Source organism: Puntigrus tetrazona, chromosome 18 (assembly GCF_018831695.1).
Source record: "Puntigrus tetrazona isolate hp1 chromosome 18, ASM1883169v1, whole genome shotgun sequence".
Classification (NCBI taxonomy): Eukaryota; Metazoa; Chordata; class Actinopteri; order Cypriniformes; family Cyprinidae; genus Puntigrus; species Puntigrus tetrazona.
The window spans coordinates 26,336,612-26,364,526 of NC_056716.1; the positions used below are offsets into that span (position 1 = coordinate 26,336,612).

The window sequence follows — 27,915 nt, forward strand, 5'->3', positions numbered from 1 at the left end:
AGCACACGGTGTTATGCATCTTGATGTTAAAACTAAAACCCGGTGTAGAAACAGCCCTTCACTTAGAGGTTGTTCAGACCTCGTACCCTTTTAGGCCAATGTGAGATCACTCCTCTCGTCTACCTGTACTCTATAACAAAAACATAATTTTTTTTATATTAAAAAAAATCAACTAACACATTTATCAACATTTATAGGCAGGACTGTGGAAACTGGGTTCTTTTCAAAGAAATCATAAAACACTCTTTTTAATGATTTTTATAAATCAGTATTGGTTTTATTTTTCGGTTCTTTGAGCTGGGAAATAGCAACAACACGTTCAGGTGCTACAGGAAGACCAGTTACTGCTTTGGTTTCCTAGCTGTAGACTTTTCCTAACTGTTGTCAATAGTTTTATTACCAGTCGTGCAAAATGAAGGACGTTAGTTACTAAACTGTCTCCTCACTTCATCTTGACAATAGAGCATGTTTCATGAGTTCATTTCCAGACATAACCGGACACGATAAAACGGTGTTGTAGAAAAAAAAAGTGGAATTGTTGGGCGGGTTAATTATAACCAAATTCCACAGTTAATTTATTCTTTTTTTCTATTAAGAATTTGTATAGTAACATTTTTCAAAAACCGTGTTGTTGGCAACTGATACTGAATTTTCCAGATGAGAAATGTGGTGGTTCCTGAGATTCTGAAATAAATTATTGCTGAATGTTCTCTAAACCAGGCGCGTGAAATCACTTTATTGCTATTATTCAGATCTCTTGTGTCCCATATGGGTGAATATGCATTGTTAATGTATGTTTATCGTTATTCATAATGCATCATGCCCCTCCAGGTCGATGAAGGTGATGATCTGTTTCCTCGAGGTGTAATTGAAATTCTTCTGCGTGTCACCTTCATGGATTATGTTCCTGCATGTGTAATGAGATCAGCCGCAGGTAAAGCTGACAATCATACCCACTGATTGAAATACCAAGTACACGTGAATGCTTCTGAGAAATATGCAAATATATGTCAACGTTGTCACAGAAAACATGAACCATCATCATGGAGGGGAAAAAAAGAAAATTGTTTTGCTTTGATCTGCATTCACATATTAAATGTCCGATTTTGGACCCAAGTTTATTTTATTTTTTTTGACCACGTTTACATATATATGCATATTCAGTGGGCAGTGTAATAAGCTAATGTTTATGTTGACATCAACATGGGACTTGTTTCAGTGATTCAAAGACAATAGCTTTATACACAGTGCGCTATCAGATTTAAAACTTTGCAGGATGTTTTCATTCACTTAGAGCTGTGTTTCACTGCATGAAATATGTTTTTTCAAAAATCCATAATACGGACACTTTAAAAATATATGCAAGGATAAGTAATGGTTGGACAGTGGCATAATGTACACAAGGGCAAAATCGTTTTTGAGAACAAATGTTTGATGTTGACGTGAAAACATTGGCATCCACCACACACAGTTTAACATTTAAAGGATTTAAGAATCACTTTGGCATCAAGTAATGATCACCTACTGTATTATAAACGCATGTGATTCATCCATCACTCCAGCTCTAATAACACCTGCTGTTGACTTAAAATGCTCAAAGCATGTGATTTCCCAGTGGATGCATGTACATTTCTGTTTGTTTATGTGTCTCTTGCAGCTGTTGAACATTTACTCATTCGTTCCACACCTACCGTCAGAGTCTTGGTGTCGATGCTCATGGAAACGGAGAAAACCTTTCACAAGTAAAAATATATCATGTTCCCTTCACAGACAATCAAATATTTTGTCAGGTGTTGCTAAAGGTTTGAGGTCAGTGACATAAAACACCGGATCTCAAACAACCGGTCTTAATTTCCTTCGGTTCTCCACACAAAAATTGTAGAATGCCTGTACATAAAGCACAGAAGTGACAATTTATTTATTCAGTTAACAATAACAACGGTATGGAGTATTCCTGTGGTGCTATTTTGCCCTTTTTGGTGCTTCTGAGCTTCCATTGTTCCATTATGCAAATATATTTCCACATTTTTGTTCCACAGGAGAGAAAGTATGATGTTAGGAATGTTATGAGGGTGAGTAAATGATGACAGAACTATTACTTTTAGCTCTGATTGCAGACATGCAAGTAATTCCCGTAAGTCCATGTGACTCCTTCCTTTGATAGACAGGATTCTATGCAATTCAATGGGTGAGGAGACTCCTCCCGTCTTCTTCAATACTGTGCTAATATGACTCACAGATTTTGCCTCTCAGGAAGTGTGTGAGGATGTTTGTGCCTTGGACAATGGCTTGGGTCTCCCCAGCAACAGGAACACAACACTGGAAAACCAAACATTGGAGATGTGACCGCTGTTATTGTGCCAGTGTGATGCTGGAGATATGTGTTTTGGGCCAGCTGAGTCTATTGTACCTACTGCAGCTGGAATGTGAACAACAAGAGTTGCTGTGTTTATAGAAATCTTCCATTTCCTGTGAAGCTCTGTGGACGCTTTGTTGAATGAAATATTTTCGACACTGAATCCATGGCATTCCCCTGCTGTGTGAAGGGCTCTAGGAACACCAAAGGAATGTAGTGTTCAGTGAACATGAAAGCTAGACTTCATAGGGCACCACTGTGACCCTTGGTATGGCGGGTCAAGGCATTTGGAGGCTGTTTGGCAGGCTCACAACTAATATAGGCCAATATAAACACTGGTGGAGGCTGTAGAAAGCACCACTGCTATCGGTTTAAGGAGTGGTGGGATGTAGTATCGAAAGATCTGGGCTTGAAACCAGAAGGTAGATAGTTCGCTCCCCACAAGAAATGATTCAAGAGGTCTTGAGTGAGACACTTAACCAGTCCAGACAAACAAAGCCTTGTCCAAACTATCCCAACATGGTCTCTTTATTGTAAATCGGGGGTTGTACTAAGGTTTTTTCAGTGATTCTTTCTGCAAGTAGCAATACTCAGGCAGGTAGTGAATCATCCATTCAAATCTAAACATGGATTAGTTCAGAAATGAAACCAGTAGCAACCAATGAGCTTTATATTTTACTTTTATTACAGTATGCGGTCACTTTATAAGTGGGTCATTGAATCATTGATTCAACTGATTTGTTCGAAAACACTGGCTGCATTTGAACATACTTCAACAGTGCCTTCAATTCTGGGCCATTGAATCCTACAGTTAAACGGTTCAATTAAAATGCAGATTTTTCTGGAAAACTGGAACCATTCTTGAAAGGCTGATCCCTATGACCCAATCCCATCAAAGGGTTCACCTTCTGGAGTGAGAGCTTTTAGGAATTGAAGGGTGTAGGGGCCCGATAACGGTTTCTTGAAATGCCCTTCTGCATCATCACACCATGCCCATACGATCATGCAAATAATCTTTGCAAAGGATCCGAAGTGTCCTTCAGTCGTCCCAATCAAGTGTCCTTCATTCTGAAGGGCCCTTTGAAGTTGTCAGTTTTGAGCACTACGGTTCGGAACGACCCTTCAATATGGCGGCCATGATCGTTTTCACTCTGAAGTGCGCTTTGGAGGCGATACATCCCATTTGGGACGCACCGAGGGAGGAAACCAATGAGAATGAATCACCCATCGAACCGATTCGTTCAAAATGATGAATCATTCAGACCCGGGCTTTCAAACATCGTTTGGACCCATTTCCACGAAGAGAGCACCCACGTCTGTAAGATAGGTCAGTTCTACATACATTCGAAATCATAAATGTCTAAAAAGATACAGACGTCTATTTGACCTCGAATATAAACGTCCTGTAGAGTTACTGCAGATGAGCAAACACTAAGAATGGTCTTGAAAATGTAAAGCAGACGTTTACTGTTAAACACACTAGTCACCAAATATATAGACGCTATATATAAACGCTTTTTCGTTGGAAGACGTTAAGGTTACAGGTTAGTCGCTAATAATTAATTTGAGGCATAAATATCCCACCACTCTCAATCCTACGTTAAGAAAGCCCATTCTTATCCAGAATAATGTTTCTGTATGAACCCTGCAGGGCCTGGAGCAGAGCAGCTATTCTGTTACAGCTTTCCACAGCAGCTGGAAGCCGTTATTCTCTCATGTGATGAAAGTGTGTGTGTGTGTGTGTGTGTGTGTGTGTGTGTGTGTGTGAGCGTTTCTCCCACGAGCCGTGAGAACAGCGCGCGTGCTGGAATGCTGCGTGAAGGAAGGGGCGTATATCGTGTGTGTCCTGGGAGTTTGGGATTGGTGTGTGTTATGATCGCAACTCTTTCATCACCGTGGAAACTGCAGCAAGGGGCGATGGGAGCTGGAGTCTGGGGTTTCTCCACAGCCCTGAGATCTGCTCTAGCTCTGCCAGTTTTTAAACCTGAGGTTATGAATATTGCAACACTTTAAACAATGAACTTAAATCAAATAACTTGCAGTAATTGTCTTGCTTTGTATTAGTAGCAACCTGTTTTTTATTTGAAAAATTTGTAAATGTAGGTTTTTGCGATGCCCGTTAATATTTGTGGATAAATAACTTGTATAACCCTTTATTTTTAAGGTGTCCTTTTTACACATTACATGTACTTACTATTATAATAACAGTAAATTATGCATAATAACATACCAGTAACCTTAAGCCAAACCCTAGTCCTTACCTTAACCATATAGTAAGTACATATAGTTAATTCATTACTTAGTACTTATATATATAATAATACTGTAACAAGGGCACCTTAAAATAAAGTCTAACCACACTTATTTATAACGTTTATAATATATCGTATTTTAAGTTGAACATTCATGTCACTATTTCCTGTCGCATTAAAACTTTTTTTTTAACCAAAATGTGAATGTTTAATCAAACCAAAATTATCTTAAATCTTAAAATTATCTAAAATTATCTTCTTTTTTTAAGCAAACCTATGTCTGACCATTTAAACGTGAATCACTGAAATGCATCAGATTTACGGAACTGAAACAAGCATAAATGCCAGAGCCAAAGTAATCAGAAGTTGGCTTGTTTGTGTTTTAAATCGGATTTAGTCATAGAGCGTGGAAATCAGTCACACTTCCTGTGACTCAGAACATCCTTTAACTCATCTTAGGAGGGCAGATAAAGTCATGAGTTGAGTTGTGATACTGACTCAAATTGCGAGTCTTCTTCACGTTCATCTTTAAAGGCGATTTTCCCTGTCTGTAAATGAATTAACCCATTCTGTATCGTTCAGCTCCGTAACAATGACATCAAGTGCATCAAGTGTCAGTGAATGTCATGAAAAGACCGTAACATCAGCATTTATTAAAAAAAAAAACAAAACACTGTAGAGATCCACTTATGTTCTCAAGATTGATGTATATTTACAGTCAGCGGGTTATTTACAACATGAGTGAATGAGAGACAGCCGTACATTGTACAATATGTGGTGACATGATCGGTACGTCACAGAGCGTTATACTCCACACACTTTGAGGGATCTGTCGGGAAATGTTTCTGACAGATCGTCATTAATCTTTTCAGCCCCTGTGAAAATACAAAAAGACAAAATATGAAAAAAAAAAAAAAAAAAAAAGTATAAAAATATATTTTAAAAATATGAAAAAAAAATAAATGTATATATATATATATATATATATATATATATATATATATATATATATATAACAATAATCACAATGCTCTATGTAATATAACACACTTTTATTCACACTATCATTTCAGACCTGAATGTATTTCCTCTGGGTTTCGAATCGTTGAGCACATGGGCGACGTGTTTGGAGAAGATCTTCTCACGTCCAGTACGACGTGGATACCCACCATGGTCACACCGATGGGCCACGGAGCGTTCCTATAGCCATCTGCAGATAAGCATCGTTTGCCTGCACGTACGGACTGTTAGTTTGATATATTTGTGAGGAAACCCGTTCCAAACCGTCAAAGTATTGCAACAAGTAAAACACACCTTAACGTATTCCCTCTCAGCATGAACTTTATGATGTCTGTGATGGACTCCTTAATATCCGCTGGCAAATTCTATATATAGAAGACACACTGCGCCTGTGAGCCTCGATCTAAGAATGATACTGTATAAAAAAAAAAAAAAGCTTGTGGGACGTCATACCTTCTTACGCAGTTTTCTGAACAGAGGTTCCAAATAGGATTCAGTCTGTTTCTGGGTGGCACTGGCGAGTTTGCCCTGGACGCTCACGCTTCACGTGGTCCTCTCGGCTGTTCAGATCTTTAGCCCACACGCCCAGCAGAAACTAGAATAATAATAATAATAATACAAATAAACTTGATTCTAGATTAAGTATCACACAACGCATAAAAATATACACAAATACAAAAAAATTATTATTAACTTAAGATAAAATGATTGTACTTTTAAATCAGATGCTCATTAAATCATTAATATTTTTAAATATTTAAAATAATTAGAATATCATCTAAATGCATCACTATCAAACGTCCAAAAAAGTAAATAAAACAAACATACCCTTAAAACTTTGTTTATGACGTCCATGTCTCTAACGTCATTGCCAGTGCCGAGAGATGCTCCCAAAGCCTGTTTAACACCGGTTATTAAACATGAATGTACCAGCTATAGGGCATCACATATCTTTTGTTATATTATACAATTTCTTAAAGCCATATGCGCGTTAGTATCCAGACAGTTACTGTACCAATGCTGATATTCTAACTCTAATGGTCATATTATGTGCAGCTGAACTAAATATTTATTTTTAGTGTTTTAATTATAAACAATTTCTTATTTATTTATTCATTTACATTTTTCGGAATTGATTAAACACTAGCATTTCATAAACAAAAACTCAGTTTGGAAAACTTGGGTCTAGTTATGAAGAGCATTAAATGTCATATGTAAGATTATAGAGCCCCCTAGTGGAATTATTATAGAAGTGCAGATTCTGGAAGTGATGTACTGTAATTATTTTGCTATGCGGGGAAGCCTTATTATTTATGAGCTACTAAAGGTAAAACTACAAATCACTGCTTCTAATTACGTTAAATTAAAATCATGATAAATATGTGTTTGCAATGTGAAGCAGCATAAGGGCCTGTTTTTGTGCAGCTAAAATAACCGGAAGCCTTGCGCATTTACTTATCGGCCGCACCTGCTCTTACATTGAAAATGAGGATGTGAATTAGTTTAAGTCATTGTTGCGTGTGTGGGTTTACCTCAAGCTCCTCGATGGTGGTGTTTTCTTCATGCACTTTGAGATCGTGCTGCGTGTCCACTTCAGCGCCCTCTGTTCCTCCGACAATCTCATTCAGATACTGCTGATCGATCTTATCCATGGCAGCCTTTAGATCATTCCTCAGACCCTACACACACACACACACACACACACACACACACACACTCTCTAAGTCAAATTCAGCCATTTGAATCCACCTTAACCAAACTTTTCTTAGCAGCAAAGGAACATGCACTGTATGACATGAGTGTGAAGAGCTGGGTCTTACCTTGTTTACTTCCGGTGCTAGAATTTCTATCTTTCGGAGTCTCTGGAAAGCGTCGTGTCGGATTCCCCAAACAGGCGGACGGGCTCGCGCGTTCCCTCAGACGTCTGATCACCTGCACACAGCCACAACATTTATTCATCATCCGTCCGAGAACAAAAACCGACTCGTCGGGCGAGCTCTGATTGGCTGACCTCCTGTCGAGAGAGCGTCATCGGCAGCTTCTCCTCCGTGAGCTCCAGCTCTAACACGGGATTGGACGATGCGGAAGGAGGCGCCTCTTCCTCCGTCTTGTCCAGCTTGGACAAATATAAAACAAAAGGCATGTATTTTAACGACTGTTAAATTGTTCTGACTCCGCTGCAAAGCATATAACTTAAGGGTTTATATTAAGAAGGGCTGCTTGCAAAATAATAAGCTGATAAATACTTTTACAGAATAAAAGGCTAGTTCTCCATATTATCATGCAGCTATGCATTTGTGATTAATCCTCATCTAATCTCATAAATATGAGCACACGTAATACTCCCAAGATGCAATGGGTGAACAGCAAAAAACCGCATGTATTATTTGATTGGCCATGCTATATATCGACACTGGTTTTAATTTAAAACATCATCATGCAATATCAAACCAAATAAGAAAGCTTAAACAACAAAAGTGCATTGCACAAATGAGAGAGCAGACAAGGCATGTAGAATTCAAACGACTTGTGCTTTGCTCCTGGGTGGGCATCTCTGTCATTTTACTGTGATCGTTATGCGACTGGGCCGAGCATTCGGATAGTGCTGCCTCCAGCTTTGTGCAACACTGGGAGCAAAGGCAATTAAACACACAAATGTTGTTCAGTCATGCCGAAACCCCATCAAACATCTGTCTGGCAGCATGCATTCTGTCTGCCTGAGCCCTACCTGTCTCACAGGCTGCTCATTAGAAACCTACACTCACAGAACACACACACACACACAGACAGCAGGAAAGAGAACGTGAGAAGAAATACACAGCAGACAAGAAGACACCACTCCAGGATGAGAAGAGAGAAAATCCTGTACGGAATAGCTTTCGGGAAGATTTACTCACACTCTGGGCGTCCAAGATGAGGAGAAATTTAGCATTACAACACTTGCATGGATCCTCTGCAGCGAATGGGTGCCGTCGGGATGAAAGATAAAAGCGCCGCAATAATGCACACCACTGCAGTCCCTCAGCTCGTGTCATGCATTTGTAAGAAAGAAATCCCTCATTAAAATGCTTTTAAGTTTTAAATGTCACTTCATAACCCATAATACTGCTATTTTTCAGTGAAAAACTTTTACCAATGGATGAAGTGTTATTGTGGACTATAGCCAGAAGTAGACAATAGAAAACATAGCTATTATAGCTAGATAGCTAAATAGATAGATATATAGACAGACTCATACTTTAGTTGGAAAATATCTTGATGGACTTGTTTCTTACAAACACACAGATTTTCACAAGAAGTTAACTGATATACTGGAGTCCTGTAGATTACTTGTGGTTTGCTGTGCTGTTTTTATCAGCTGTTTGTTCTGACGGCACCCATTCACTGCAGAAGGTCAAGTGATGTGATGCTAAGTTTCTCCAAGATCTGCACGAATGAATGAAAAATTAATCTACATCTTGGACAGCCTGGGGTGAGCACATTTTCCGCGAGTGTGCGATGCTTGTATAGAAAACACTCTTTAAAGGCACAGTCCGTTTCTTTTAAAGCCGAAGTAGATGACTGGAAATGGTTCCTGTATGTCCTCTAAAGCTGGGGTCTGATCATATTTGGAGGTTCGTGGCAGCTAAAACAAACATTTATGAAAAAGATTACGCTACAAATACATTGTGTGTGTGTGTGTGTGTGTGTGTGTGTGTGTGTGTTTTCGAGCAGATGTGTTCAACCTCGTGAGAAGGTCAGTGAATGTTTAAGTAAATAAGTGCATTATGTTGCGATGTTGTCTGTATTCACCACTGGAGTTTATACCTTGTATCCACATCTTCTGTAATAATCCTCCTCTTCCTTACGTGCGAGATCAGCCCGTTTGAAGTACTTCTTTGAGTCCTGGAGAAACAACAGGAGTAAGTTATAACACCACACAAACCAAACGCATTGACGTAAAATGTAAACAATACTCTAGAACAGTCGCTACTCACATCCACGAGCTCTTTCTCCTCAAGGAGTTTTCTTTTCCTCGCGATCTCTGCTTTGAGGATGTCCATAATCCCAAAATAAGAAAAACCCTTCCAAAAACAATTGATCAAAAACGTTTTTACATAAACATCTAACGGGAAACAGTTTTAGACGCTTCCGTTCACCGTTTCTCGTTCTGCTTTGTGTGGCTGCCGAGAGCAAGCGCGCTCATTACCGCCACCAGGTGGACAAACGTGAGACTGACCGAAAAAAGTTTGACGAGTGCAGGGAATGGCGTTATACTCGCGTTTGCTGTATAAATTACAATAGAAAAGAGAAGAGCAGAGTTTGTATTTATTTTTTTAACGAAACGTCTTCACTCCGTATATTAAACATATACGAATATCTGTTGCATTTAAATATTATTTAAATTAATTAATTTATTTTATGTATATTTATTTATTTTATATATATATATATATATATATATATATATATATATATATATATATATATATATATATATATATATATATATATATATATATATATAATTTTATTAATAATTTATTATATCATTTAATAATTTAATTTAATAATTTAATTTAATTGTTATTTTTCTTTTTTTACTAAACTAAACGCTTTTACTAAACGCTCTCCGTAATTAAATCGCAGTCAGCCTAAACATGTACGATTTCATTATTTTACACTTTTCAGCGTACGCTATTGCTCTATTACTCCAAGTAGTCACCGACTGCCAAAACTGACAGGAAAGTTTCTTCACCTCCTAACAAAAGAAAGCCAGCGACTGAGTCATTTTCCTCCGGGTCTGTCCAATGTAAATCTGGACCCTCGTATTGCGCGCCCCACAAATATTAGCGACCATCAGGTGGCGCAAAGGAATAGACGTGACGAATTCTGAAAGAATTAAGAGGTTTATTTATTTACATCATAAACGAGCAGCCCGCAGCAGGAGAATGTAAACGCGTCCTGTCCATCATCCTCCTCCTCCTCCTCACCACCACCACCATCATCATCATCATCAGTCCAGAGAGACCCGCGCTTATTATTAAAGCTCAGGTTCGCTTCACTCATCATCAGCCGGACTTAATGAGTTTGTCAGTGATTAAAGAGCCTGTGTGCTGATGAACCGGGCTGGATCCTGCCTCTTCGCCGCTCTGCCCTTAAAATGGAGTTTGTGGAGAGGAAGCGGAGCAGGAAATCGCAGAGCTTTAAACTGGTGAATGATGCAGGTAAGCAGACATACGCTCCTGTGGATGACAGCAGACAATAGAGCGCATCGGAGGCGTTACGTCAGCACTCCGGAATGCACCTGTGATACAATGTATCTTTCCCTCATTGTCCTGCTCGCTTTCGTCACGATGTCGGACGCTCGGTTCGGTTCGAATCGTTCGTCGCGTTCGATCGCGTTTGTCGGCGGCGTTCGTAGTAAAGAAATAAAAATAAACAAAAAAAAAAAAAAACGTTTAGCGCGTCCTTGAGCACTTCTTCGAGTGCGGTGGGACACAATGCGGGTCTGTCTGCTGCGTGAATGTGATGAAGCTCTTCACAGTCACGCAGCCTACAGGTGGTCCTGCAGCATCACTTCATCACATCTGCACCGCGAGGACGTCACGCACACGGCTGCTGTTGTGAGTGACATCACACCGTGTCGAGCGGTCCTGCTGTACTTCGTCGGTAACTGTTTAACGCGCTTTCGGAGTTATTAATTATGCGGCTCGGTCAAACTGTGAGCCTGTGCGCAGCATCGGCGCTTTCAGAAAGGTTGCAAATGCAGAGAAGTCCGCGTTCGGCTGAGATGTTACTGTTTCGTCTCAAATGTCGTGGGAAATTCAATTATTTTATTTTCCCATTTTTGGATTTTTATCTTCCTAGCATTTTCCCTCTCGCCTAATCAAAGCAGAACTGTAGCATATACACTTTCAGAAATCTGACTGACGTCCATTTTAGTGTAATACACTACGCATTCACACAAAACTGTGAAAAAAACTGTTTATTTTCTTGCTACAAGAACGGATTTTAAGCCATTTGTGCATGGAGTATCATTTATTTTGTCTTGGGTGATCATATAAATCATACCAATAAACAAACAAACACAAAACAATACTGCTACTACTACTACTACTACTATTACTAATAATAATAATAAATAACTAGAAAGTACATTTCCTGAAGAAAATGTGAGTGGTGCTTGCCGTGGCAAAACTCGCCCTCGGTTGCTAGGGTAAATTGGTTGGTTGCTAGGAAGCAGCTTGGTAGCTCACAATGATGATACACTTGTCACTATGAATGATATAAACCAACCCCCATGTCTCTATGACGTTCCGATTTAAAGATATGCCCATTTGAGTCGGGGTTGCTAGGGTGTTTGATAATGGTTGCTAAGGCATGGATAGGAGATGTCTATGATGACTCAGGATTGGCCGTTTGCTGCCCTGAGTCAATCGCACCCACCCCCATGTCTCTGTGACGTTCTGTTTTGAAGATATGCAAGTTTGGATTTTGGTTGCTAAGGTCATCGATAATGGTTGCTAGGGGCGTGGCTACGAACAGCTGAAGTACTTCATGATTGGGCGTTTGCTGCCCCGAGTCAAACGAGCCCACCCCCATGTCTCTATGACGCTCTGATCCAAAGATACCCATCTGAACCATTATAATGGCAGTCTATGGAATCTGTTGCTAGGGCGCTCTAAATGGTTGCTAGGGCGTGGCTTGACACCTTCATAGTGATTCAGAGACTTTGATTGGTTTGCTGAGTAAAACGAGCCCACCCCCACGTCTCTATGACATTTTAATGCAAAGTTATATTGATTTGCAAAATTCCTATGTAAATTACCATAGTAGGAAAAACACATGTGCAGTTTTACCCTCACCATAGTAAAAGTTTGGAGGTCTCTTGCCCCAGGGTAAAACTTTTACCCCACTGTGTGGTATGTTCTCGCTCAGCTTGATAAAGTCTTCAAATCTGGTGATTTACAAGTTTGTGCGATATTCTCGCTCTGCGCGCTACGATCCGTCAAAGTTTGGCGCAATGTTAAGTCTATGGGATTTTTCGCCCGATTTTTACGCCCGTGTACGAAAATCGTACGCCCGATCGCTTATAAAAGTCATAGCACATCTTTCCACAATACCCCGCACGATTTGACGCCCGTTTCAGGGGTGTGTGGCAAAAACTGCGGGACTAGTTACGCGCCGAAATTTGTCCGGAATCTAGTATAATAATAATAATAAGAACTAGAAAGTACATTTCCTGAAGAAAATGTGAGTGGTGCTTGCCGTGGCAAAACTCGCCCTCTGTTGCATGACTAGCATGTCGTTAGCATGTTTCTAACATGATTAGCAAAGTGACTAGCGTGTCGCTAGCATGACTAGCATGTAGTTAGCATGTTTTTAGCATGATTAGCAAAGTGACTACCATGTCGCTAGCATGACTAGCATGTCGCTAGCATGTTTTTAGCATGATTAGCAAAGTGACTAGCATGTCGCTAGCATGTTTTTAGCATGATTAGCAAGTGACTAGCATGTCGCTAGCATGACTAGCATGTCGCTAACATGTTTTTAGCATGATTAGCAAAGTGACTAGCATGTCGCTAGCATGTTTTTAGCATGATTAGCAAGTGACTAGCATGTCGCTAGCATGACTAAAGATGTCGCTAATATGTTTTTAGCATGATTTAGCAAGTGACTAGCAGATGTCGCTAGCATGACTAGCATGTCGCTAGCATGTTTTTAGCATGATTAGCAAAGTGACTAGCATGTCGTTAGCATGATTAGCATGTCGCTAACATGTTTTTAGCATGATTAGCAAGTGACTAGCATGTCGCTAGCGTTTTTAGCATGATTAGCTAAGTGACTAGCATGTCGTTAGCATGACTAGCATGTCGCTAGCATGTTTCTAGCATGATTAGCAAGTGACTAGCATGTCGCTAGCATGACTAGCATGTCGCTAGCATGTTTTTATCATGATTAGCAAGTGACTAGCATGTCGCTAGCATGACTAGCATGTCGCTAACATGTTTTTAACATGATTAGCAAGTGACTAGCATGTCGCTAGCATGACTAGCATGTCGCTAACATGTTTTTAGCATGATTAGCAAAGTGACTAGCATGTCGGTAGCATGACTAGCATGTCGCTACGATGTTCTGATGCAAAGATATAGGTCTTGCTAAAAGGTTGCTAGGGTGTTTGATAATGGTTGCTAAGGCGTGGATAGGAGATGTCTATGGTGACTCAGGATTGGCTGTTTGCTGCCCCGAGTCAAACGAGCCCACCCCCATGTCTCTGTGACGTTCTTTTTTGAAGATATGTAAGTTTTGGTTAAGATTTTGGTTGCTAAGGTCATCGATAAAGGTTGCTAGGGCGTGGCTACGAACAGCTGAAGTAGTTCATGATTGGCCGTTTGCTGCCCCGAGACAAACGAGCCCACCCCCATGTCTCTATGACGCTCTGATCCAAAGATACCCATCTGAACCATTATAATGGCAGTCTATGGGATCTGTTGCTAGGGTGCTCTAATTGGTTGCTAGGGCGTGGCTTGACACCTTCATAGTGATTCAGAGACTTTGATTGGTTAGCTGAGTAAAACGAGCCCCACCCCACGTCTCTATGACATTTTAATGCAAAGTTATTTAGATTTGCGAAATTCCTATAAAAATTACTATAGTAGGAAAAACACATGTGCATTTTTCCTCACCATACTATGTCAATGGGGCAACTTTGAGGTCTCTTGCCCCCAGGGGTAAAACTTTTACCCCACTGTGTGGTATGTTCTCGTTCAGCTTGATAAAGTCTTCAAATCTGGTGATTTACAAGTTTGTGCGATATTCTCGCTCTCTGCGCTCACGATCCGTCAAAGTTGGTCGCAATGTTACGTCTATGGGATTTTTCGCCCGATTTTTAGCCCGTGTCACGAAAATCGTCACGCCCGATCGCTTATAAAAGTCATAGCACATCTTTCCACAATACCCCGCATACGATTTGACGCCCGTTTCAGGGGTGTGTGGCAAAAACTGCGGACTAGTTACGCGCTTACCGAAAATCGTCACGGAATCTATAATAATAATAAGTAAGAATAAGTATGAGGAATAGTAATAGTGTGCTTCGCCTTAAAAGGCAAGCACCACTAATAAGTATGAGGAATAGTAATAGTGTGCTTTGCCTTGAAAGGCAAGCACCACTAATAATGATAATACTACTAATAATAATAATAACAATGGTAATAATAATAAAGCTACTACTATTAATAATATAAATTAAAATAATAAAAAACTATTATTTTTATCGTTAAGTCCTAGTAATGCTAAATGTTCATGTCAAAATTAATTTTACATTTTTGTTTTAATGATAGGATATATATATATATATATATATATATATATATATATATATATATATATATATATATAGAGAGAGAGAGAGAGAGAGAGAGAGAGAGAGAGAGAGAGAGAGAGACAGGTAGATAGATAGACAGGTAGACAGGTAGATAGATAGATAGATAGATAGATAGATAGATAGATAGATAGATAGATAGATAGATAGCTTTTTGTTTTCTCTACTACTTTCTCTAAAAGGCTAAAAAGCCCATTTCTAAATGAAATTGTGTCATGACCTCATAATGATGTGAAAACCCTCTTGTGATTGGTTTAGATTTTAGCCATGAAATGGATGATGTAGACCAGAATGACACTGAAGGAGATGCTCTGGATGCTTCTGAGACCGAAGGTAGCTGTCGTCCATCATAACACACTTGAGGAGCGTGTGCAGGCTCTGTGTGTTAACTGTGTCTCTCAGTCTGGTTAGGTGATGAAGGGATGGAGATAAAGAAGCAGATAACAGGCATGATGCGCTTGCTGAGCGACAAGACGGGGCGAGTGTACCAGCGGGTGGGACGAGAGGGAGAGACCCTCAAACAGGAGCCTCAGGAGGAGTCTCTCAGCCTGCCTGCGCCTCAGAGCCTGGCCCCTGAACATCCCCAGTACAGCTGGAGCTCCGTCCTGATGACTCATGGGCAGTACGGCACCCGCTCCAAAACACAGAGGATGCTCAACCACTCGAAAGCTAATGGTGAGTCTCTAAACCATGAAGCAAATTTTTTTTTTCAGGTTTTTTAAATGAAAAATCGGTCAAATACCAAACGAAGCATTATCAGCTGGGATCCCACACTAGGATTAGGCTGTATTGATATGTAATGCCCCCAAAACATATCTGGAAATTCTTAAAAATGTATGAATTTAAATACACTCATAATGCAAACATTTAAGAAACAACATCTGTTAGCTTTTAAATTATAACATTTATAAGAAGTTATAGTATTTATAAGCAACTTTTAAGCAACTTACATTGCTTTCACAATCAAATATTGTCTTAGTTCACACACTTCCTGGAAATTGAACCCATGACCTTGGCATTGCTATGGATGTGCTTTACTGTTTGAGCTACAGGAATGCTATTTTATTTATTTATTTATTTATGCAAAATGCAATGCATCTAATTTCCAAGACATTGTAGGTATGAAAAAATTTGACCACCACCATTTTTCTATTTTTTCACTTATTTTATTATTATTTTTTTATCTCCTACTTTAGCACTTTTTATTTTATTCTGTATTATTTTAGTCCATTTATTTTATTTGATCAGTGCATTTATTTGTAATAATTTTAGTGAATTAATTGTATTATTTATTTAGTTCTGCACTTTTTATTTAGCTTTTGTTTATTTTAGTGCTTTTTTTTAATCTCTTCTCCTTTATTTAGTGCAGTTAATCCTCATGAGGTTGGATGCCTTTAATAGAACTGCCTTTTCTTTCTTTTGTTCTTTTTTTAACTCAGAAAAAAACATGCTTCTGCTTAAAGTGATTTCAGATAGAAGCATAGGAAGATATTACTCAAACCCACTTTGGGATTCTTTCCGAGGAAACTTGTATTATTTGACTGTGGGCTACAGAAAGATGCGCTGTCTGGCACTGCAGCAGCAAGTGTCTAGACAGCTCTGGATAACACAGCAAACACGTAACGTCTTCATTCTGTATACACACAGAAAGACACAATAACTCCCTGTCAGTCTGACACACACACACGCACACACACACTAGAGTCAGCAAGTCAGACAGCTTTTGTGCTAGGTGCTTGGAGCCTCTGGGTGTTAGACATCATCAGTGATGGCCGTTGTGTTGACGATGCATGTGTGTTCTGATTCAGACATGGCCTTGCCCCCTGCGCCTGCTGCCATGGCAACAGAGCCCAGCTGCTGCATGTGCAACTGCAAGAGCACCCTGCAGGCCATTCTGCTGGAGTTACGTACCATGAGGAAACTAATCCAAACTCAAAGAGGTAAATCAAACTCAACTACCCTCGAATTCCTCTGAACGCAATTACAGCTGCATTGACACTGCGTTCCGCTGCGCTCTCAGGATCCCAGGACAAACAGGGCTCCCAGGTATCGCTCTCGTCCCGAACCTCCATCTCCAGGAGGAGGAGCCGGAAGAGGAGGCCGGGTCACAGGGTGACAGTTCTGACCACGGCCAGTAAAAGAACCACACCTCCGTCGCCACCTGCTGAGAGCGATGCTGTTCACGAGTGTAATCAATCAAGAGAGGACACGCCCCCAGCAGTGACATCATTTATCCCAGATCCCATTCCCAGTGCCAAGACTCCTCCCTCTCACTACAGCGTCACCAGAGGCCAAAGTACCACAGAGGTACACCACCGTACATGTGTCAATAGATATATATATATATATACCTGTTCCTTGCCAGAGTTTTGTCTAAATACAGATTCAAACAGGTGTATCACATGCCCAATCATTTTGTGCAGTCCATTTTTGAGTTCTGTGTAAAATCTTTATCAAACTAGACTTTTCTTGAAAAAAGAAACGCTAAGCACGTGAATACCAAAAATTACTTGGTTAATAAGTAAAAATTACTCATATATTCATATATATTGTTCATATAATTACTTTAACCAATTAGTTCAATTGCACTGATTCATTCAGGAATGAATCAAACAGCTTTCTTTATTAATGAATCATTGAATCATTCTCTTAACCAAAACACTACCTGATCTTCGGTTGCCAAGACAAAGGCAGAGAAAAAAGTCGGTAACGTTCTGTCTATAATGCACCAGTGCTTAAATCTGAAATATCGTCTTGGTCGTAGACTGTGAAAGCTTGCGTGATTAAATACTTTAAAGAGAAGCGTTCAGTGAGCCAGCCAGTAACTTTGTTTTCATTTACTTGCCAAAGCACATTTTCACGCTTGGCCAGTTCTGATTTTGGAGCGTGTTTCACCCACCAGACTGATCGCTGGCCGTGTCTTTCTCTCTCAGCAGAATGAGTGCAGGTTAGAAACGGCACGGTTTTGAGAACATAAATATGGTTTCACAGTTGTCTAGGTTATGCTGACAAGAGTTGTGTATGTATGAGCATATGTCTCAGAAAGTATTATGATCTGCTTACGCCTCACCTGACTAAAAGTGAAATTTTGGATGATTACAGTTTGTGTGTCATTGAATGTGCATGAGTGTGTATTAATTCCTTTTATTAATATCCCGCCCGTCTGTCTCTCTCAGCCGGAGGTGCAGTTGGCCGAGGATTATGACGTATTTATTCCTAAAGCACAGTTGGACTCTATCTTACTGAACTACACTCGCTCTGGCAGCCTGCTCTTCAGGAAACTGGTGTGTGCGTTCTTTGATGATACCACGCTGGCAAACTCACTGCCCAACGGCAAGAGGAAGAGAGGTCTGAACGACACCAGGAAAGGACTCGATCAAAACATAGTCGGAGCCATTAAAGGTTTGTGAATGTAATTAAAGCAGACCGGACCTTACACAACATCAGTGTACAGGAGAACATAACTCATTTTGCCTGATATTAAATATATATATATATATATATATATATATATATATATATATATATATATATATATATATATATATATATATATATATATATATATATATAATGGTCCTAAAAAGTATTTGGATACTTTAAAATGTGTTATTATGGCATTATATAATAAAATATCAAACCATTAGTGTTTATTAAAAAGACTATATTTGTAAGTTTTAAGAGATAAAAAGAAATTAAATGTTCAAAAAAGTGATAGTTTTATGTAAAAATCATGCAGCATTTGCTTTGATATATTACAATAATTAATATATAAAATATTGAAATAGATATTTATATTTTATGTACTAGCATTTCTTTCTAATTAAATATGAAATTTATTGTGATTGATTGCGAAATATATATATTATAAATACATATTATTATTTATTATTATTATTATTATTACAAATAAATGAATAAAAGCTTTAAAAACACAAAATACAAAAACAGATAAAACATTTATAAAATAAAACATTTCTAAGATTTAAATTTTGAATCTACATATTTTAACATATTTTTATAAAACTCAAAACGGGTGTATTTGCATGTATATTTGCATTTGCAAAACTGTAATTGTTTTACATAAATGTGTATGAATCTAGTGTTCACAGAAAAGTATTGCACAGCCAATGGAATTGAGAAGCTTCCCGGTCCCAGAGACTGGGTCCAGATTCTGCAAGACCAGATTAAACTTGCCCGTCGACGCTTAAAAAGAGGTGAGAACATACACAAAGAGAAATACATGCAGGGCAAATGAAAAAGAAAGAGAGAGAGAGTAGCGGTGTCGTACATTAACCAAGGATTTAAAGTTGTAACAAAGCTGTTGTTTCACGATTGATGATTTGCTAGATGAGTGCTATTAAAATAATCAATCGATCATTTAAATGTTAATTTGACAAATGCTTCAATGTCATTTTGCATGATTTGCAGCAGAGACAGCCTCGGACAGCAGTGATATTCAGCACAAAACAGGTACTCAGACACACTGACCCAAACCCACACGCTCAGCATGAATGAAAGCGTTTCAGACAGATGAGTGTCCTTTACTTCACCATATCCCAGCATTCTTTACTAGAACGCTGCTTTAAATAAGCACACATTCCATCGAAATAATCCTCACAACGGTATTTCTGCGCCTTATTTTTCAGAGAAATGTCAGCAAACTGTTGGTAAAGTGGAAACTGTGACGCAAAACGGTACTGCAATGCACATCTTTAATCTTTTCGCTCTCAAAAAGTGGCATTGTTCTAAAGTAACCCTTTCTTCTGTACCGCAGGTGCTGCTTACGAGAGAACAGAATGTCTAGTTGCTATGGACACTGCCTGAGAAGAGATTGTTTTCAACAAAATGCAACCTCCGACCCCCGCGAAGGAGTCGTTTTTAATTGTTTTTTCCGTCTAGACTGTAGCACGTATGGAGAGACGGGGCTTTGAAATTCTCACGGTCAGCTGTGCAACACGCAGAAAGTTTCTTTGGAAGAAAGCGGCCGATCGGTTAGCGTTCCAGACAGCTATAGACACACTTTTATAACACAATTGCTCCCATTTGATCGTTTTAAAGTGGGTCGTCCCAGATGTCTAGTCGTCTTCTATGAATATTCGGAAGTGTTTGTAGTTTTTCAGCTTCATCCAAATGCTTCACCAGGACTGCTGAGAAAAAAAATGACTGTGCCTTTAATTCACTCTGCCATGCCAAGCAACAAACTGATGTCATTTCACGAATTGTGCTGTTTATTGACACTTTCTGGTAAAATACGTGGCATTTTCTATATTATTAGTCATATTCGCTACACATAGTCTTACTAATGTGTTGTTGGTTATATAATCTGGCAGACTGGTTATGTAGACCTGTAACTGTTTGACTTCCTGTGTAAGAGGATTTAGTGTCTATTGAATGTGTAAAAATGAGTGAATATGAACATTGTCCTGCGTCTGTGTAACAAAGGGTTTTTACCTCACGGTTAAATGCTTGAATAACTATTCATGTTAATATCCGGGTTAAAAACAAGTTAAGCTGTTTGGACAGCGTCTGGGGCTTGATTCACGTCTCAGTTTGTAAAAGCAATGCTAAAAACGCACATACGGAAATGCACTTACATTGTACACCTGCCCCATGGACTTCCACTGTAAGTGCATACCTGTACACACAAACTGATGTTTGCTTTCGCGAAGTGAGATACGAGTCAAAGCGAATGCCGTTGATGCTGTTGATAGAGCTTAATGGAAATATTCCTTTAAGGGCACAGATGTTGTGTCTGTGCCTCCTTTTTAATATACCTGTTTTAAAAAAGATGAACCTTATGTTTATTAGTGGAAAGTTGTTTGGTCTGAGACGTCAAATAAATATGGCTGTGTCTTACATGGTTGACATAAACCTGTTTCAAATGCGTCATTTTTATTTATTTGGTGGGCTTCAGCTTTGTCTATTTTATTATTGATCTATTGTATTATACTTCATTATTCATTAAGTAAATTTCCATATTTTGTACACACACACACACACACACACATATATATATATATATATATATATATATATATATATATATATATATATATATATATATATATATATTTTTTTTTTTTTTTTTTTGCATTAATATATTTTACACATACAGCAAAGTATCCATCTTCAAAAAAACTAATTTTTTTATTTTTTTTGCTTCTTAACCACTGATAGATATAAACAAAAATAAATAAATACACACTTAGAAGAACAGAAAGGGGTAACACATTTTAAAGATTTTTGACTGCTTCTTTGTTCACACTGTGTACCAATAATGTTTAATTTATTTCAGGAATCTGAAAAGGGGCTTAAAATGCATGTAGAATTTACAAAGAAACGAAACTGAGTGCACTAAAACATGTATCGTCACTAAACCGATCATTTATACAGCAACCAAAAGAACCAAAAGAACGCAAATCCTTATGAAACTGGCGAGACCACAGTAAGTTTAAAGGTACAAACTAATGTGGACATTTTTTGTTGCCGCACTCCCAACGCCTTTAAAGGGGAGGTGATGACGTCACGCGGGATAGAAGGACCCCACTAGAATTTCGACTTTTCGATTAAAATATCTTCTCCGAGCCCAAATTAGCGCACACTACTCTTGGGAAGGGACGTACCATCAACGCAGCTGCTAACATAATCTCGTAGGCGTCACGAATATGGTGCCGTTTGTCAAGAAAAAGGGTACTGAACTCAGTGTCAGTCTATTCAGGCACATTTTCCAGGCGCCCTTTCTGCGCGCGGTGCATTGCGGGAGCGTCGCGTCTCTTGTATCGAGCAAAACCGGTAAGCACAAACTGAACAGCACAATTAAAGGGGAAATGGGACACGAATATAACTGTGCCACAATGCATTACTTGTGAGGAGAGCTATCTTAATTATCCCAGTAGAAGACATAATCAGCGGAATTTGTGTAAAGTGCGCCAAATATTTTTAATTTTATATTACTACTCTGTTGTGCACACTGCAATCATGGCGCGGGCGCTTTAAGGGTTAATTTTTTCCACCGCCGACATTTTTATAAACACTTCGGCCGGCTTGCTTCTTTTTATTCATTTGATTCATTTTACTATATTACCGTCTTCTTCTTAACATGCACAAGTTATATCGTACATTAGATGCGATGAAATGTAACCGAGCAGCGGGAGGCGTTTTGTTGGATCGGCGTGTGCAGCGGTTTTTAGTGATTCTCGAGGGAATCGTTCATTTGACATGATTCTTTTTAATGACTCGTTCAAATATCTTCGCAAGCAATTGTATTTGATTAAACAGTAAGTGATGTTGTTAACTTTCTTAATCTTTGCATTCATGAATGCAAGTCTATAAAGACACGACTTTATTTTCGCTCAAAACAATATATTGGTTATCCAGAATAACAAAAACTGATGAACTCGTTTGTTTTTTTTACATATTTTATAATTGTGCGCTGATTTTCTAAATGGCACTGTATGTGCTTTTGCTCTTAACTGTATCATGTTACATATATTTGTCGTGCTCAAGAGTTTTGGGAACTTTTGGGACTACGGCTTAAATCGTTTTTCAACCGGTTCACTTAAGCGAACTCTTCAAACGAACCGAATCATTAAGAAGAATCTGTCTTGGACAGAGAGCGCGCGCACACCACTCTAGTTCGAACTCCAAGAATCCCAAGAACCAACAACCCATTTATTTACTCATGGAAATGAATTACATAATCTATTTTATAAACAGTACATCCATTATCCCAGAAAATAAAGTCTAAATAAAGAGCAGAATGCATTATATATGTATGTTTGATTCGTGTTTTGTCTTAAGAGCAGTAAGGAGCAGGACAATTAAACAGAGAAACATGTGGCCATGTAAACAAAGCGGCTCCACAGTGAATTCATGTCAGCAAGGGCTTTGAACAGAGCTGATGTATTTAAAGGGGAGGAACACTTCTGAGTGTCAGTGCAAAGATATTTGTACAAAATGTGCATTTTTTTTATTCGAGTTTGGGGTGGAATGGTATATATTTGTTAGCATGACACGTTTTGTTGTTTGCATAGCCACACTTAATGTCCTCGTTCCTTTACACACTTTAACAAACTTGCATGCCTGTTTGATTATTTCTTCTGCAGATTGTCTTTGCCATTGTGTGAAAGTGGTGTTTTGGCTGTTGGTGTCGGTGACGTTTTTTTAAAAAACATGTCGGTGCGGGAATCTTTTAACCCGGAGAGTTATGAACTCGACAAGAACTTCAGACTAACGCGCTTCACGGAGCTCAAGGGAACGGGCTGCAAAGTCCCTCAAGATGTTCTCCAGAAACTTCTAGAATCTTTGCAGGAAAACCATTATCAGGAAGATGAGCAGTTCCTTGGGGCTGTGATGCCCAGACTAGGTACATGCCTATGCGTAACAACACTCACAGCTGGAAATGAAGGCTTTTAACATTTTTAAAGGCGTAACAATGTTTATTTAAAACAGGCATTGGTATGGACACCTGTGTGATTCCATTGAGACACGGAGGCTTGTCGCTTGTGCAGACCACAGACTACATCTACCCCATAGTGGACGACCCATACATGATGGTAAATACTCACTTTAGAATCCCATTATAGAGCAAATGCATCATAACTTGGAAATCTGTCACACTCTTGATGTTTTTCTTCTGTGAATTCTTTTGCTTTCTAGGGGAGAATTGCCTGTGCCAATGTGCTGAGTGATCTGTACGCCATGGGAGTCACAGAGTGTGATAACATGCTGATGCTTCTCGACGTCAGCAATAAACTCACAGAGAAGGTGAGACGGGGGGAAAAAGCTTTTAGTGCTAATGAGATGCGAAACTGGCCTATAAATGAACAGGCTAGGTTCACCTAAATATCATTTTATCTTCATTTGACCTGTGAGTAAATGAGTTTTTGGGTGAACAAGCACTTAAATCTTTTAAATGCACACGATATTTCTAAGATCTTCAACTGTCAACGTGATCAAAATGTTAAAAACAGGTATACAATCTACTGTATGCTTTTGGAAACATCATTTGCGATCAAATTTAATGATCAAATATGATTCATCAGGCTTTTGAGGAACGCTTATTTTTTCAGCTCTAAAGTATCATTGTGTTGCAATGCGTGATACCAGTGGTTTGTCCTGCTCACAACAAGAGCTTTGATTAAAAAAAAAAAACAAAACACTAAGCACTTAAATATAACATAGACCAGCAACTAACATTTCTATAATTTTTTGTTTAGTCTGTGTTATTGTTACATCTCACTGATTTACTGACCATATAACAATTAACTATTTCTGATAACCTTGGGCCTCTAAATAAAATATAAGTTTTTTGTTTTTTTTACTCCGAGTATGATGTCCATGTTCTTACTAGATTATACTGTATGTAGAGCTGCACAATTAATCGAATTTCTAATCACAATTCTAGTTATGGGTGCCATTTATATAATCATTCAAAAAGACAATAATCGTTCAAAACACACTTATGTTCTTCTGTGTGCATAAGATGCTTTTTTTTTTTCTTTCTCCAGGTTATCTCAAGAGTTTTTCCATTGTTATAATTATAGTTTTAGTTTAACATTATAATACCATGCATATTTAATTTAATTTGTTTTTAACTAATACAGTGAATAGTTGACATTTCAGACTTAATACTACAGAAAAGCAATAGTTTTTCAGTTTAAATGATTAGCTAAAAATATTTTCATATAAAAATATGACACGAAGTGGCTTCAAACATTGGTATAAACACTGTTGGGTATAAATCGCATTAATCACAATTAATCACTGCAATTACAATTTCAAGCTAAATAATTATGATATAAAACTGATGTATCAAATATAATACTTTAAAAACAATAAAACAGCAACAAATGTTAGTTTGCATATTTTGTCCAAAGTTTCAATAAGCTGTTATTAAAAAATACATAATTTCCATTTTGGCAGGCATTACAGGGTTAATAATCATAGTGAAATGCCTTTTATAACCTTTTACTAATTGTATGCCTTGTATAATGTATTCGAAATCGACATTAAAATAGCCTTTAACGCCAGATGTGAATAAATGATTAATGACATGGGCATTTAAAACAGAAATCATATTTTGCGTGTGTTTTGTAGGAGCGTGATAAGGTCATGCCTCTGATCATCCAGGGGTTTAAAGATGCATCCGAGGAGGCGGGAACCTCCGTTACAGGAGGTCAGACTGTCATCAATCCTTGATAGTCCTGGGGGCGTGGCCACAACAGTGTGCCAACCTAATGAGTTCATTATGTAAGTCATTTTATATACTCTAGTCAGGTGTTTCTTCAAAATCGAGTCCATTCCTGTAACTTTATGCGTTTATAGGCCAGATAATGCAGTGCCAGGGGACGTGCTGGTTCTTACCAAACCTCTAGGTACACAAGTGGCGGTTGCAGTGCACCAGTGGCTGGACATCGTGAGTGTTGCAGACATTTGTAAGTTTATTTTATAGTTTGGGCGGTGTTTAACTCTTGCCGTCTATCTTTCTGTCTCAGCCAGAGAAGTGGAATAAGATAAAGTTGGTGGTCACTCAGGAGGACGTTGAACTGGCTTATCAGGAGGCCATGCTGAACATGGCTCGGCTCAACAGAACAGGTCAGTATGTGGATCATTAATAACGGGGTCTTCTGGCAAACGTTTGACCTTTTTTTGTTTTTGTCTCTGTCCAGCGGCCGGGCTGATGCACACCTTCAACGCACACGCAGCGACTGACATCACGGGCTTTGGGATCCTGGGTCACGCTCAGAATCTGGCCCGGCAGCAGCGTACAGAGGTGTCCTTCGTCATTCACAATTTACCGGTTCTGGCCAAGATGGCGGCCGTCAGCAAAGCTTGCGGGAACATGTTTGGCCTTATGCACGGCACCTGCCCAGAGACCTCAGGTATAAGATCAGCTTCGTTCTTAAAAAATTGCTGCTCGTTTTGAAATAATAACAAATGTTGAAAAAAAGTTTAGTACAAATTGGATGCATTTTATATATAGAAAAACAATAAATAAAAAATAAGCAATGCAAAAATGTTATCAAATTAAAAAACAATGTAGAAAATAGGAAAGTGTTTTATTTATTAAATGGATTTTTCACATTTTACTTATATAATAAAAACAGTTTAAATAAACATTACATTTAAAATGAACTACAATTTAATTTGTAATTGCATAAAAAGTATACATTTTAAATAAATTTTCCACTCTTTATACATGGTGAAAATAGTAATAATAATAAAAATGTAATAATAAATGAAATATAATAAATTGAAGGGATGATTATATTAATAATAATATTTGGAAAAACAATTTAATATGTCATTGTTTAAAAACTAATGAACATAAGAACAAATGTTGTAATTATAGTTCAGTACTATTAAAAGTTTAGTGTAGGTAAGATTGGTAAAAATGTATATGTATACAGTAAAACTAGTAATATGAAATAATTTAGCAATTTATAATAAATATGTTCTATTTATATTTTAAAATGTAATTTATTTCTTTGATGCAATGCTGAATTTTCAGCATTATTACTCCAGTCTTCAGAAATCATTCTAATATGCTGATTGGCTGCTCAAGCAACATTCATTATTATCATAATGTGGAAACTTTTAGGATTCGTTTTTTTCCTTCATGCTATGGCTTTTCTTTTAACTACTTCTATTTTTATGTTTAGGTTAAAATAAGGGTAAAATGTGTTCTTACGATATTTGGATCCCATTGTATTTGGGTCAAAGATGAAAAAAGGTTTAACCACGAAAACAATAAGAAAGTGCAATACTGCTTTAAATTGTTGTTGTCAACAAAATTCGATTTAAAAAAATACTATTAAAAGACAAATGACTTTCAGTCCAAATACTAATTAGTTGTCATTTTTACATTTTTAAAAAATCTGCCATTCTTTTATATATGTTAATATGTTCAAGTCAGAAACCTTAAAAGTAGACACTTTACTTACATTTAATGTGCTTTCTATGGACACAAAATCACTTTGTAAATTTCTTTTGATACGGACGTCTATGTGCATATTGTCCCTGTAAGCTCTTATTACACTTTCACTTCCATCTTTGCAGAAAACAGCGGTCTGACTCTTAAACGCTTTCTTTCGCTTCTTTTCTCCAGGAGGTTTGCTCATCTGTCTTCCGCGTGAGCAAGCGGCCGCGCGTTTGCGCCGAGATCAAATCTCCCAAATACGGCGAGGTCACCAGGCGTGGATCATCGGCATCGTGAGAAAGGCAACCGCACGGCGCATCATCGACAAACCCCGCATCATCGAAGTCGCACCGCAAGTGGCCACACAGAATGTCAACACCACCCCGGGAGCCACGTCTTAAACCTGACCCCGTGACCCCCTGAGCGGCCCGAACGGCTAGCCTGATCTAGCCTCACCTGAGATATATCAGCGTAATGATATACAAAACGTCTGCCCACCTCGGCCTTCGGGCAGATTCCTCTCCACGGACACGGTTATAAAGCAGAAGAACATTTAACAAAGAAAATTCGATTGCCTTTTATGTCTATAGTTTTCTGTTACATTAACCGAACATGCACCCGATTGTGAGGCAGCTTCCAAGTAGAACGAATAATTAATAGTATATTTCTTCTCTGATACTGTTGATTACTTCCAGATTTCTTCTGCTCGCACATCACCTGCGGTTTCATACTTAGCCATGGTGTGTTTTAGCCTTTCCTCTTAGTATGCACAGCCCGTGTGGTAGTTCACATCGTAATCTTTGCCTCGATAGTTAATGAAGCCGCAGCCACGAGGAAGAGTGAGTCGGGAAAGGATTGCTTTTTTTTTACTTTTGTATTATCCCTCGTATGTCGGATAAAATAACCCTCCCACACTGTTCGTTGGAAACGTGGGACTGAAGGAATCTAAGGTAATACCTCTCTAATAAATCAAGTCCTCGTATTTTGGGAAATGCGCTTC

At 38.5% G+C, this 27,915-nt stretch overlaps 1 protein-coding gene and 2 pseudogenes across 2 annotated transcripts; 2 read left to right on the forward strand and 1 right to left on the reverse strand.

Moving 5' to 3' along the window:
* Nucleotides 1–5,230: 5,230 nt before the first annotated feature.
* On the reverse strand, nucleotides 5,231–9,800 carry LOC122323092 (annotated as a pseudogene).
* Nucleotides 9,401–20,860, forward strand: LOC122323090 (BEN domain-containing protein 7-like). Of its 2 annotated transcripts, none has more exons than XM_043216744.1 (10): nucleotides 9,401–9,530; nucleotides 15,251–15,325; nucleotides 15,395–15,667; nucleotides 16,801–16,932; nucleotides 17,013–17,299; nucleotides 18,169–18,394; nucleotides 19,096–19,209; nucleotides 19,424–19,465; nucleotides 19,642–19,689; nucleotides 19,770–20,860. In XM_043216744.1, exons 2-10 carry the CDS (start codon nucleotides 15,265–15,267, stop codon nucleotides 19,817–19,819), a joined length of 1,233 nt encoding a protein of 410 aa, XP_043072679.1. In that variant the 5' UTR covers nucleotides 9,401–9,530; nucleotides 15,251–15,264; the 3' UTR covers nucleotides 19,820–20,860. The 2 variants fall into 2 exon arrangements, with proteins under 2 accessions (XP_043072679.1, XP_043072678.1); XM_043216743.1 differs by lacking the exon at nucleotides 9,401–9,530 and adding an exon at nucleotides 10,561–10,835.
* A 770-nt stretch (nucleotides 20,861–21,630) lies between these two features.
* LOC122363081 lies at nucleotides 21,631–27,489 on the forward strand (annotated as a pseudogene).
* The last annotated feature ends 426 nt before the right edge of the window (nucleotides 27,490–27,915 follow it).

What these genes read in the sequence shown, in the direction of transcription:
- LOC122323090 (XM_043216743.1), top strand. Translation starts at nt 10,772, where the DNA reads ATGGAGTTTGTGGAGAGGAAGCGGAGCAGGAAATCGCAGAGCTTTAAA. An exon ending in CAACCACTCGAAAGCTAATG is followed by an intron (nt 15,668 to 16,800) that starts GTGAGTCTCTAA and finishes GTTCTGATTCAG; the next exon opens with ACATGGCCTTGCCCCCTGCG. An exon ending in CCGTCGACGCTTAAAAAGAG is followed by an intron (nt 19,210 to 19,423) that starts GTGAGAACATAC and finishes CATGATTTGCAG; the next exon opens with CAGAGACAGCCTCGGACAGC.